Below are 14,514 nucleotides of genomic sequence, written 5' to 3' on the forward strand. Positions count from 1 at the left end.
AGTTCTTGTATGGAAAACTATCGCATTTGACGTGGTTTCTTCACGAAATTTGACATGGATTACTGCTTAAGGTAATAATATAATCTCCGAAAAACTTGTTCGGATCAGATTGCTATAGCATATAGCTTCCATATAAACTGAACACATAGTTACTAAAAGAAAAGCACCTGTGAAGGGTATATTAGCTTCGGTGCAGCCGAAGTTAACGTTTTTCTCGTTAAGTGACTCTTCGGCCATTTTTAATATGTCATGATCTGAAAATTTTTTCACTGCATTCAGTAATGTTTACAATTTTATCATGGAAAGATATACGGACGAACAACGTTTTCAATTTATTCAACTTCATTATCAAAATAATATTAAATTATTAAGAAAATCATCTCCGTTGAGGCTAACTTTCTGAGTTGTGCGGTAAATAAACAAAACTGCCGATTTTGGAGCGAAAAAATACACAAATTATTCATGAACAACCATTACATTCACCTAAAATGACACTTTGGTGTGGTTTTTGATCTGATGAAATCATCGGCCCGTTCTCCTTTCAAAATTAATCTGGTGACATCGTTACTGTCAATGGAGAGCGATCGCTGATAACCAATTTTTAATGGCCGCAATTGGTTGATCTGGACAACTTCTGATTCTAACAAGACAGGGCTATATGCTACACATCACGTGCAACAACCGAATTATTGCGAGAAAAGTTTGGAGATTCAATTATTTCAAGAAATTGTGACATTGAATGGCTTCCAAGAAGTTGTGATTTAACACCATTAAACAACTTTTTGCGTGGTTATTTGAAGCCATTGGTCTTTAGCAATACACAAGACTCTCTTCAAGCTTTAAAAGTCAATATTGAACGTGTTATTCAGGCATAGGACCAGATTTAGTGGAAAATTGTGATCATCGAATTCGTTTCTGCAAAAGAAGTCGTGGAGGCCATTTGAATGATGTTATATTTAGAACTTAATTGTATTGATTAAAATCAGATTCACATTCAATGGAAATCATTTGAATTTCATTAACAATTAGTGTGTTCCTTTGTGAAAAGAAATCATAACACTTTTATTATAAAACCATGTACTTCTTTGAAGTTTTGCGAACTTATTCTAACCACCTCCTAGAACTTTAAAACAATCGCACATGTAGAAACACAAGTAATTTGGAGAATCGTCAACGATTAAGTATAATAAATATTAATAAATGGATCATAATATTTCCACTAAAATATACCTTGAAGAAAAATTTCCGAAGCATTGCCAGCACCGCCTCTTTATCCTTCTCGGTAATGAGCCCCACTGTATATGGAGTTGAAGCTGGAGGGTTGGGTTGTGTTATGCCGGCTACATTCAGTACATTATCCATTTTTTGCGTTAGCCTTCGTATTGGGTAAAGATCAGACAACTAAAAGGATTATAAGAAATTTTGAAATGTTTTACTATTTTTATATTTTTGTGTGTTAGTGTATAAACATATTCATTTTAGTTATCCACATCTAGAATTTAATTGAAAATTAATTACCTCTCCATAAGTGTTATATAGAAATATATGAAACATGTTTATTAATTTTGGCGAAAAGCTCAATTTAAAAATGTGCCTGAATTAAGAATTTCACGCATAATTTCATTGGCACTGAAGTATACCACCAAATTCCTGAAGTGCTCAGCAAATTGCGTTAATACACCCGCCAGTCGTAAATCACTATTTTAAGTTCAGGGGTGTATCACATGCTCTTATTTTATAACATATGCATACATACTTTGTACACCTAAATTTCGTGAGCTTATTATTTATTTCTTTATTATACACATAAATGACATTCGAAATACTTAATTTATGCCGACACGTGCTACATACTAAAACACAATTATTTATATTATATATCAGAATAGAACTACTTTTTTGTTAAATACAAAATATGTATATTAGATATCGAATTTTTTCAAAAATAAATAAAAAGCAATGAACAAAATTTCTACCAAGGACTAGCAATTTTCTTTTTTCACTTTCAGGCAAAGTAACAAATTATGAAACAACGTTTTCACTTATTTAATATAATGACACAAATTAATATAATCTATTGATAATTTCCCATCACAATTGTTGTTGGGTAAATTAATTAACATGTTACGGTGAGCGAAATGTATGTACTGTGTGCTTATACGAGACTTCACAATGCGACAAAATCAGTAAATCATCCATCACTTTTTACTCGTATAACGGTATTTGTAAGGCTTAATTATGGCTGGGAATAAATCTGTGTAGGAAGAGTGTGACTAAAATGTTTGCCACTTGTTTTTTCCTCTTAACGGTTGCTGGTGACTTTACAAAATTATCGGGTTAGTCAGCATACAAACTGTGATGTAGTTGCGGCTGACTGTCGGCCCGTCCTTTTATCCACATAGTCGAAATAATAGGGAGGTATACATTTTTCTATTCAAAACACACAACAAATTATAAATTTCAATAAATAGGACAAGAAGAATATGTAAAATTTTTTATAGTAAAAATGGAATGGGCAAAAATCCTGTAATTTCATTTTAAATATGTATTGCTCGTAAATTACGATATATAATACTTTTATATATTATAATCGAAATTTATAACCAAATAAAAAGCTATCATCTGAAATAAGGGTACATAATTTTTACAAAACACGTGCACCTCCGTATATTAGGTGTACCTATAAAATTATATGTAAAACGACCACAAATTATAATACAATATACATATCTGGTATTAGCGTAAGCAACTAATGAAGTTAAGTGATCGAAACTTTGAATGCAATTAGAAAAATGCAACGTCAGACGTAAACACGCCTTGCTCCCTTCAAAAATCAATTCCAGTACCATGTGTATACTGGATAGGTAATGAATTTATTAAATTAGCAAAACTTAGCGCTGGCGAAATTGCTCATGTGGAAAAAGTCTACCAAATAGAAAGCAAACAGTTTCAGACCCTTCATACGATGTTGCTTTGAGTATTTCATCTGTGAGAAAGTAAGGCTTAATAGTTTATTGGATTAGTTTACTAAGGAATATTTGAAATATAATATTTACTTATTCAGTATTTTGAAAATATTTCGGAATTCCGGGTTAGTAGAAAACTTTCATCACATAATTATAATCTCCTACCACTTTCTTGACGCATTTTTTTTTCTTCTTCTTCTTCTTTATAATAAATACAGCATACTTTGAACAAAAGTTTGCTAGAAGAGCGGTTATACTCGAAATAATTTCGTGCAATTAAATCCTGACTGAAGGAAAGGTCGGCTACCCTATAAAATAGGGACTGCTTATGCGCGTACTAGTCCCTCACTTTTTGAGATATCGATCTTAAATTTTGCACACGTCCTAATTTGTCAGAATCGCTGTAGCATATATGTATATACATAGCTGCCATACAGACCGAACGATCGGAATCAATTTCTACTATCTTCACGAAACTTGCCATAGATTATTGTCCAAGGCAACTTTGCAATTACAGTTCAACTCACTATAGCTTATAGCTGCCGTACAAACTGACCGATCAAAACCAAATTCTTATATAGAAACTTCTTTATTTGTGAAGGATATTCTAGCTTCGTTGCTACCGAAGTAAATCATAAATGAAAGACACATATAGTGTCTTGCTAAAAGTATCTCCTTATGACACACACATCTGTGGCATATTCGTATTTAAGTATAAACGTATTACCTCAATATTGTAATTTATTCACAAATATGGTATATTTGGTATAAACACATTCAAACTCAATTTTACTTTCTCACAGAATTATTGTATGTACATATGTATGTATGTATTGTAAAGCTAAAGGATCCTTATCTAATCTCAACATCCATTTTCGTATATTTTGTGTTTGCGAATACAGCAATACCATTTTCCAGTATCAACTGCGGTATTGGTCTACTTAGCTAAGTAAGGACCTGCCAGAATGCTGTTTAAATCGTAGAAAGAAGGCTTACTGTTTTACTGCGCACATATGTATGCACATATGTACATACCTCTCCGATCGCCATGAAACAAGCAGCTATTACTTCTTGTTTTCCCATATTTCTTATGACAAAAAAGCGTACACACCCACCGGTTTATATATGTACATATATACATATATCTTAATATATATACATATCTTAATATATGTATATTTGTATAAATTAAATTTCCAATGCCACAAGAAAAATATCGGCTTCAAAAACTTTCGTTTTTCAATCACATAAACAAAAACTAATGTTCACATCATCTTCAATATAATCTAAATTTTGTATCTTGAATTAATCGCCGACAGGTGCCGCGTGCCTCATACTCTAATTAATTTGAATTGTTTACATTTTGGCGATGAAATGAAATAATAAACACATTGCGCCGCAGTCAACACGCTCTGCACACCGAACCAAGGGGAGTGTGATAAAACCTCAAATATTACATATGTATTTTCTTACTTATATTAGACAACACATTTGCATATACATAGTACGTGCGTATGTAAATAGATTTCTATGCACTTGAATAATTAAGTGCACTCGGTTAATTTTGTTCGATTTTTCAGATTTGCAGCCGTTTACACCACTTACCGTGTACCGCGCCTCAAGGATAATCGCGTCTTTTTTCGCGAAATCCCGTTTCTTTCCCAACATTGTTGGCTCGTGCAAATTCTGTATTTCCATTTTGTTATGTATATTTATTTATTCTGCGGCTGTATTTTATTCAAATTCGATGTCAGCACGGTTTGTTTTGCTAGCGTTTTTCTTATTTATTTTGCTATTTTAGCTATTCTCACGTTATCGCTGATTTTTGGTGATTACACTATGTGCTGATGCGTCAAAGAGTCAGAACACTAAATCACTGTGGCACACACAACGACATTAATGAATACGAAAAATTTCGAAAATTTAATTTTTTAAGATTTTTGTTTGTTTATTTTAAATTTAAACGATTAGCATTTGCACAATACGATTCTTTTGTCTGGCACACGAATTTATGCGCGCACGCTCCCGCGACTACGCGATTATACCGGCATTTGAATACACTTTGAACTTTAGAACCTCTAATGATGTGGATAGCAGCGTGAAAGCTTTTGAATGTCCTTTTAATTTAGCAAATTAACTTAGTTGTGCTTATGTCTATTCGTACACATTTAATTATTTAACAGAACATTTTAGCGTAAATTGATTTTGCTCGATTGGAAATCGCTTTGCGCACTCGGTTCACTGAAAACAATCGACGACTGGGCAAATATTCGCGACCGCTGGTTTTATATTCGTTTAGCGAAAATTCGCGCAGATCCAGCTATGTTACCGGTCCCTGCTGGCTGCAGCCAAACGCCTGTTGTTAACATAGTCATTTTGCAAAAACACATCAGAACCTCTCTCAACTACGAACTCTACTCAGCAGCGGCTGGTGAGCACGAATAAGATGTGCACGCTACTCAGCGTTTAGCGTTACTTGTAAAGTTGCAAATGTAACAAAGAAATCTTAATATCGAAGTCGCTGATAAGAGGAGTACTCCTGTAATCAAGCCAGATAGATGTGGGGTATGGACCAGTCGCATGCGGTGTAATGATTCTGTAAATTATTAAATTATAACTGATTATACTGAGGTCGGGCACTGGCCACTTTGCACGAAGGGCACTTGAATAATGTAAAAATTTCGAACATAAACGGAGCACAGCGTATGGAGATCACCTGATATTAAGTTTTTCAGTAAAAAGCGTAAAATACATCATGTGCTCAAAAAACAAAACTAGTTGTGAAAATATTTCTAAAATACACAGACCAATATATCAGCTCAGTCACGATATATCTGCATTTTATGATTTCAAGTATTTCGGAATGCATAAAAGTATGTATAGTATATGTAAATGTTTGCTGTGTAGAGTGCTAACATTGGAGGAAAGCTTAACACAATTTCTCACTTAAAATTTTTTTCTTTCAATTTAATGCCACTTTGTTTTGGTTTTCAATTGTTTTCCACACAAGCACACTTGCTCTGCGCCAAGTATATATATGTTTGTGTAATATGATTATGTGAAAACATCTGTGTGACGAATCAGCTGAGCCAGTGGGAATTAACTCGATTGAGAGAATAGCATTTCACTTTTGGTCTGTAGGCTTTGATGCTTTTGGAAGTATCTACTCGTACATACACAAGCAAACATTTTCTAGGTAGGTACAAAAGACTGCGCTACGGCAAGCTTCAGCCAGGACATAATCACTAAGCATTGAAGTCCCTTTAAACTAGTATGATCCTCCATTTGTGGGTTAACATCTTAAGCACCGACTTGATTCAATAAAATGCATCATTAAGGAGTCTTCTTACTATTGGGAAATTTGAAATTCAACACAAATAATTTTGAAGAATACTGCTGAGTTGACAGTCCTTCTCTGTATACAAACTACGGGTTCAATCGTGTTGCGAGGGAAATGGGTAATGGGATCACCTGGAATTCTTTGTTCCTCAGTTACACAGTTGAATATCTGCTATAACCATCTTAAGCTTATTTCGAATGTATGCTTTAATTATTATTTTTTTTTTTAGATATGCTTTCAATATATTGGCAGTTTTTATCGTTACCATATCTTAAACAAATGAACGGAAGTTTCGAATAAACAGATTGTTTCACAGTCATATTATCCGCCTTATACAATTTAAAGTTTCCTTTAGTTTACTTAGCCGATGAAGAGAGATAACCGATGGACAAGTTCGGTAGATATCGTGGCATATTAACTTTGACGATCGTGTATAGTGTATAAACTTTATAAAACGATCAAAGAAAAGAATTCACTTTGTACCCCTGAATTGAAACCTGATATCAAATGCTGGTGATTAAATTTACCAAAAATAGACGAAATCGAAACATAACTTTTCAAGTTTCCAGATACCGAATATGAGAACAGATCTTCCTCTCTACCCAATATAGATACATATATAGGATTAGATTTTAAAACGGTTACATGTATAGGTCAAAATGTGGAATATTTCAATAAAATTACATATTAACCATAATGTGGTTTAGCGCTGAATGTGAATGAAAGTGGTCTAGACCCTGCTCCAAACCTCATATACGTATCTAATATAATGAATTCCCATCTCATGATTGACGTTTTGCACACCAACTCAAGATATTACACTTAGCCAATTTAGTTGAATTTATGTCTCATTCAATATAAGTTAATAACATACAAACATATGTATACTTGTATTTGATTGCGATCCATTCACCATTCTCTCGAAATAGTTTTTAGTTTAAAGTTTTTCAACACCTGCAAGTATTTCTCCTTCTGTAATCTAATTGCTAGTGTATAAAATGTTCGGGTACACCCGAACTCGGTGCTTCCGTACTCGTCTATTCTTAATTTTTATGTGTGTTAGGTATAGTATACATATGTAGAATATCATTAATAATAATTAATGGTTTAAATTAATAGGTACAGGTGTATTATTGCCTTTTCTCCCGAGTGTACTCGTACTAATAGCGCCATCAAAATGGTGCGAGCTATTCCGATCCACAACAGGTGTTCGCACAAGGAAGATTAGTATCTTTATGTGTGGGGGTGTGTGTGCATCTATTTAAATATTAAATATTTTAGTCTTCTAATAACTTTAAATTTAGCTTTTCGACGTGGAAAATAACCAGCTCAGTTATGGGTTTGCTAATAAAATAAAATGACTTCAGGTTCACAAACACACACATATTTATTTATCTACGTTCGCGTGCTACTTTTCAATTATTGAATTTTGTTTATTTTCCACTCAAAACAATTGTTTATTTTCATTTCTAATCTGTTACCACAAAGCAAAATACTCGTAAATCATAATTTTTTAGTTTTTTCGCTCTTTGCTGTTGCCATTTACCAAAACATAATACTTCTTTTGACTTTATTTTTATTTCTTATTCTCTTTCAATAAATAACATTCATAAATAATGATATAACCCAACAAACGATTTTCTTAGTGATATAATAAAAATATGTATGTGTGTATTTATGAATCTCAAAAACGTGAATTTATTAAAAATTAATGTTTGTCTGGGCTCCCTTAGTAGAGGTTCAACAGTTTGGTAAAATTACTATAGGTGGCGCCGCCGTAGAATTGCAGACTCACAGGTAGACCAAAGAATCAATTATTTCAAATGTTGGTTGTTGAGGAGACCGCAGAATTATAATAAAATATACATATTCAAATTAAATGAATAAATCGAAAATTTTGGATCTTGACAATATACATGTGTATATAATCGCATTTCAAACTCCTCTTAATATCAAAAACCGAGACTACAATTTAAGATAGTCTAAAGTTCTAAATATTGCTCTTCTAGCCTCTAAAGTGAAGACCACACTGCAAAAAGTGGACTAATATGTACTCCTGGACTTGAACAAAATTATTAACATATTGATTCGGTGCAATAATGTAAATTCATGAAAGGGTGCATGACTAACGAGTTGAGAAATGTTGATCGCCCAGAAATTTAATTTAGTGAAATCTGAATAAAACAAATTTAAAAGTGCATGGATATAGGGCAATGAAACTTGTTGATAAGCACAAGTGACGGACTCATTTGCGAAGCAAACAAAATTAATAAAAATTTATGCATACAAAACCGAAATGCCTGTAAAGAATCCCTAAAGTCAATGTTTCTTCGCACTTATCCGTTATCAGTCTTGCGGTCGTAATTTGATTAAACGTGAGATTTGAATGGATGACATGGTTGATATTGCTTTGAACCAGTTTATTATGCAAATAAAATTATGATAATACTAAACAAATTTGCATAAATATCGAGACTTAATGAATAATACATTAAATAAATATACTTACAATCATTTGTAATTCCCTTTCGTTTCTTTCATTGGGAAGTTCCTGCGCTCTATTATTACTCATTGATATCGTTAAATATTTGGAAACATTTATAGCTAAATTTTGCTCAAAAAGTAATATAAAATCCCCTTTGATCAGATTGATTAACAAAATATAAACATAATATATGATACTCCATTTTATTCGCCGAACGAACAGCTGGCATAACACACACTGAAGTAGAAGAGCAGGTTATAAAAAAGTTTCCACTGTTTAGTTTAATAAATTTGTGTTTAATCTTGTCTTGAATTTAATGTTATCTAGCATTAGGTTTCTTTCTCTGGAAAGTTTTTGGAAAGAAAGTGACTAATCGAAAACGGCAATTATAAAGAAAAGTCGATGTTCTTTTGCCTGGTAGTGCATTCCAATAAAGATACATTTTCGGTCATTCAAAGTCATTAAACTTTCAAAGTAGTATAATATATTGATTATGACGTGACGATTTAAGTATTGTCATCTTGCTTATTTCTATTATTACTGAGCTCATCGCAAGAATAAAAGTTTTTTGCACCTCAGAAGTTTTGATAATCGCGTATAAGTTAACTTGTTTTATAACATTCACGAGACGTCGAATTGTATTATATTTAAATAATGGCCCTGTTCTAATCACGAATGGACAGACAGACGCAAAAGGTTTAGCCTCGACTCAGCTGATCACGTTGATCATTTATATAACATAAATATATACTTTATGGGTCTCTGATGTTTCCTTTTGATTGTTACAAACATTCCGGTTTTATATTTTGACTTTTGCTCTTGCTTTAAAGGAAGCAATAACCAGTTCAAGTAAGATGTATCTTCACATGTATGTATGTACAGTTATGGACAATAAAATATAATATATAATTATCCATGGTACTAATATTTTCGTTCTCAAAAAAATTATGAATTTGATTTAAATTGAACTAAGTTATATTTTTACCAGAATACCAGACCTTTGTACCTTCTCTCAGAATTCTGCCTTATTTTTCGGTTTAAAAGGTGCAATATTTTCCTTAACAATTTTCCGTAAGTTTTTGATGAGATTCAGATCTGCTAATTACTCTGGCCAAGCCATAACGCTAGCACCATGATCTGAAAACCATTTTTTGCAAGACCCGAAGTATGTTTCGGGTCGCTCTCTTATTGGAATTGTCAAAATGCAAGGCGAGTTCCATTCAGCCTTTGGGAGTATGACCTTATCTAATGGCGGTCTATGTTTTCTTGTATCCAAAAATGTAGGTCCCGGAACACAATATGAGAAACAATAATAAACCATTATATTGCCGCCACGAGGTTTGAAGCGCCTAGTCGTTTTTGGTTTTTTGGACGTCGAACTCACGCGCAAATATCATTTCCTATAATATTAATTTTGCTTTGAGGCCATAAAATGTCGAACCATTTTTTCTTAATTTTCAGCTTCGCCCTAATTAATGTGTCGTTTTGCAAACTGAATACGATTACATCTATGCCGTTTTCTCAGCATTTGCACCTTTCGGGACCTTGTGCCAAAGCAATTTTTCTCGTCGTCTTCTTACTGTTCTTGAAGAATTTTTGCACATAATTCTTATTGAATGGCTGCAGAGACCTTAAGAGGTTATATACAGTAAAGATTTTCAAAAAATCGATTTTTTTGCGTTTTCTTAATATACATATATATATCTGAGTATCTTCTTCTTCTTTACTGGCGTAGACACCGCTTACGCGATTATAGCCGAGTCAACAACAGCGCGCCAGTCGTTTCTTCTCTTCGCTACGTGGCGCCAATTGGATATTTCAAGCGAAGCCAGGTCCTTCTCCACTTGGCCCTCCAATGGAGTGGAGGTCTTCCTCTTCCTCTGCTTCCCGCGGCGGGTACTGCGTCGAATATTTTCAGAGCTGGAGTATTTTCGTCCATCCGGACAAAATGACCTAGCCAGCGTAATGTCGTCGTATATCTCGTACAGCTCATCGCTCCATCGAGTGCGATATTCGCCGTGGCCAACGTGCAAAGGACCATAAATCTTTCGCAAAACTTTTCTCTCGAAAACTCGCAACGTCGACTCATCCGTTGTTGACATCGTCCCAGCCTCTGCACCATATAGCAGGACGGGAATTATGAGCGACTTATAGAGTTTGGCTTTTGTTCGTCGAGAGAGGACTTTTTATTTATAATTATTCATCCCACAAATCTAATTAAGTTAATACAACTACTTTTTACGCTTTTTAAATTCAACATTTTTCATTTATGAAACTATTTCGCTATTGATTCTATTATTTTGTCACTAAGCACGCGGCACGCTATTTACACTTTTTAAATTACAGTTAACTGCAAAACTCGACAATCCTATCTTTTCCTCTTTTTTTAAAAGTACATATTATTGCCTTTGTTATCATGCTGAAAAGTTACTACATAGATGAAAAATTAAAAAAAAAATGTGCCATTTTTTCAAAGCAACACCTTTGATTCTATTTTATTGTCCGTAACTGTATGTGCAGTTGTTCAGCAATGTTGGTAAGAATGGTACGAACAATAAATTGTGGTGGAATAGCTAAATCAAAACAAAATAGAAGAGTACAGGCTGGTCATGTGATGGGATATTAATTTTACTCTGCTGCGGTTTTCGACAGTGCGGCTGTTAATAAAATGTCAAAGCCTCCATTGTCACAATAACCACATTGGAACAAGGTCGCTTGTGGCGGGTTATTCCCAAAGTTCAATTCTGAATATTTAATGGTTGTGATACATTCTTTTATTCATCTCTTATACATAAAGGAATATGAATTTCTAGTTTTAATGTTTCTTATAAGCAGTATACCTGCAAATTTGTGAAGAAGGATCGGCGGTGTATGTGCATATGAGTATATTGTATATGAATATAATACTTTTCCATAATAGCTTAAAATTGTAACTGTGACTGTATATGTACGAATAGCCTCTTAAGTATTTAATGTTTTAGTATTCTATACATACCTACATATAGAGAGCAGAATGTGGGTTCGATCAAACAACTCATTCTAAAGTTTTTACTAACTTTTTACAACCAAATAAAGACAAGATAAATATTCAATCTAAAGTACTGTGGAATCTGCGATATAAAATAGCGTGTCATTTTTTCGCGCCAATTGATCGGTTCAATACATTTAATATTTAGATACGTCGATACGTATATATTATAAAACAGCACAAAGCTAATCCCATTGATATGGAGATGCCAACAGAGTAGAACCTGGGTCCAAAGTATTGGCAGCGACGTTTTAAAGTGTTCAGCTTAGTTCCTTCATCTGATGAACACTATTTGTTATATTGATTTACTATTGAGCAATATTATATATACATAATTTTACATTCAAGTCTTCATAAAAAATCCAAGACCAATTAGACCAAGCTGTTCAAAACTAAACTTGAATTTCTATTTTGTTGTAAGTAAAATGTAAGTTTTCTGAAAAAATGTAAGTTTTTCTGAGTTCCTTAGGATTATAATCATTCTTCAAAAGTGTAACAACGTTGCTTTGACGTTACAAATTATAGAAAAGGAATAAAATTATTCAGGTCTACCTCTCTGATAATCTATAAAATAAATAACATTTTGGACAGTTTTAGTAACAATCCGTTTTCTTCTTGAAAAAATTGAACAGCAGGCTTGGGTAATACATTTCATATTTCCAATACTATACCTGAGCATTTTTAAATTTGTTTCATTAGGGGCACACCTATCGCAAATAGTTTTTGTGTTGCAGCCTTCTAAAGTTTGGCCCAGAGATAAAGAGATGCTCAACTTTCCTGTCACTGGAAATGTGAGAACCGTTCACCTGTCAAACTTTAATAGTTGACTGGATCTGGTAGGCTTTGACGTTTTGCAATTGGAATAGTTGGAACGGCCAGATTGAAATTATACCAAAGATATATGTGACCGGAGGGATTTGAATGGTAGAATTAATTTTCAATTACCAATAATTAAAAACATTTATTAACTAAGAACTAGCAGGCTTAATTCACCTTATTAAGTATTGGCAGATTAAAAGTCAGTTGTTTTAATATACCATAAAATCATAAAAAGGGATTTAAGTACTTTCGCCATATATTAAAAGTCCAATATATAATAATTTGCAATCGTAATAAATGTTGGGTCTTTTAATTTAAATGCCCGAAAATCATTATTTTGCCCGATCTGGCTACAATGATATAAAAAACGCTTACTTTGAGGCGCTCTCCCACTGGAATAAGTTGAGCATCCCTTTATCCCTAGTGTGGACGCTCGGTTCAATCAGCTCTATCAATTTATCGTTAATTTTTGAATTTGCTGCAGTGATAACTCGAAGACAAATGATCCAATAACCATGAAATTATTTTTTGCTTGTACGTATAATTCTATATACAATCGCCTATCGATTTGATTATCTGATGAAATATCGAATTTTGCCAGGCCAAACACGACTAAAATTGCAATAAATTCTTTTTGAAAACACCAAAATGTTGTAATTTTTTGAATTTTTTTTATTGTATGGAGAATATCTTTTAGTTTAAAGAGAATGTTTAATTTTTAAGTCCGGCTTTTTGCAGCAGTAGAGGAAGTTCCTTTAGCGCCGTCGGAAATCTTGTATAATATTGTATTAATTCCACTGTGTATTCTTGAAATATGTACATATGTGCCTAATTTTGTAAGTCTCAATGTTTTACACGCTTTCTAGTTAAATTTTTACTTCAAAAAAATTGAAAGATTTTCATTTCAGAGTACTATTTCTTTTAATAGCGTAAGTTTTTTTTAACTGCAGGTTATTACAATTAAACCTGTTTAGATGAATTTAAATAACTCAACCTCAAACTTGCAAAAACAAGTACAAGGATAATGTATACGGATCAATGTCCCTATACTTCAGGTTGTTTCTTTCTACTCATAGATTCAGTTACAGAGTGGGTTGCGTGCAGATACGACGACTTTCAAGTTTTGCTTATTTACGAGACATTACCAGCGCAGACACGGTCGGCGGGCACATACATACATATGCACAAAGTATGTAAGAGATTTGCTTCAATTTGCTCATTTGGGCATTAACAAAATTTAAATACTAAATAGAAGTGCATGCACTCGCACACACGTCGCACAGATGTCTTGTCATATTTTGCGGTTTCCCCGCACCTTCAACTGCTTATAGCCGCCTTTGTGGAGCGGCCGCTTTTGCAAGCAAACTTCTGCGATCTGTCATCTATCAACTTGACAGCGCCCAATGTATGTACAAACACACTCATATCCGTATGCTAGGGTGACATGGCAAAATAATTAGTCAACGGTGTGCCACACATCAAGTTAATAATTAATAGACAAACATTGCAAACTATTGCGGGTGACAATGCCAATAATGACAATAGCATTAACGGAATTCAAAATCTACATAGACAGTTGCCTTCTGTTACCTGCCTCAATAATTGCACACTATTTAAAAATGCAAATCGATTGTACTTACAGACATATGTATATATAAATGTTTGTATATATAATATGTATGTATATTTAATTTGTGGGGAATAATAACATAGGTTTAAGCTGCGACATAACACAAACATATGTATGTACAACGGTAATTTCGATGAGACGCCGAGATAATGCAAGAAATATTGCCCATTGTTGAATTTCGCGGTTGGTAAAATGAACAATTGAATTGTAATAATTGCAAGGTTTGCGATTAGATACATATGTCCA

General features: G+C 33.4%; 1 protein-coding gene across 1 annotated transcript; it reads right to left on the reverse strand.

The window, feature by feature from the left end:
- Positions 1 to 1,230: 1,230 nt before the first annotated feature.
- LOC125780252 (arylalkylamine N-acetyltransferase 1) lies at positions 1,231 to 5,536 on the reverse strand (the record flags this gene model as incomplete). Its single annotated transcript, XM_049462179.1, is given in 2 exon segments — positions 1,231 to 1,401; positions 4,572 to 5,536. Coding segments are annotated over 2 exon segments (264 nt in total), but the record flags the coding sequence as incomplete, so codon positions are not given.
- Positions 5,537 to 14,514: the final 8,978 nt, after the last annotated feature.

Source organism: Bactrocera dorsalis, unplaced genomic scaffold (genome assembly GCF_023373825.1).
Source record: "Bactrocera dorsalis isolate Fly_Bdor unplaced genomic scaffold, ASM2337382v1 BdCtg325, whole genome shotgun sequence".
Taxonomy (NCBI): Eukaryota; Metazoa; Arthropoda; class Insecta; order Diptera; family Tephritidae; genus Bactrocera; species Bactrocera dorsalis.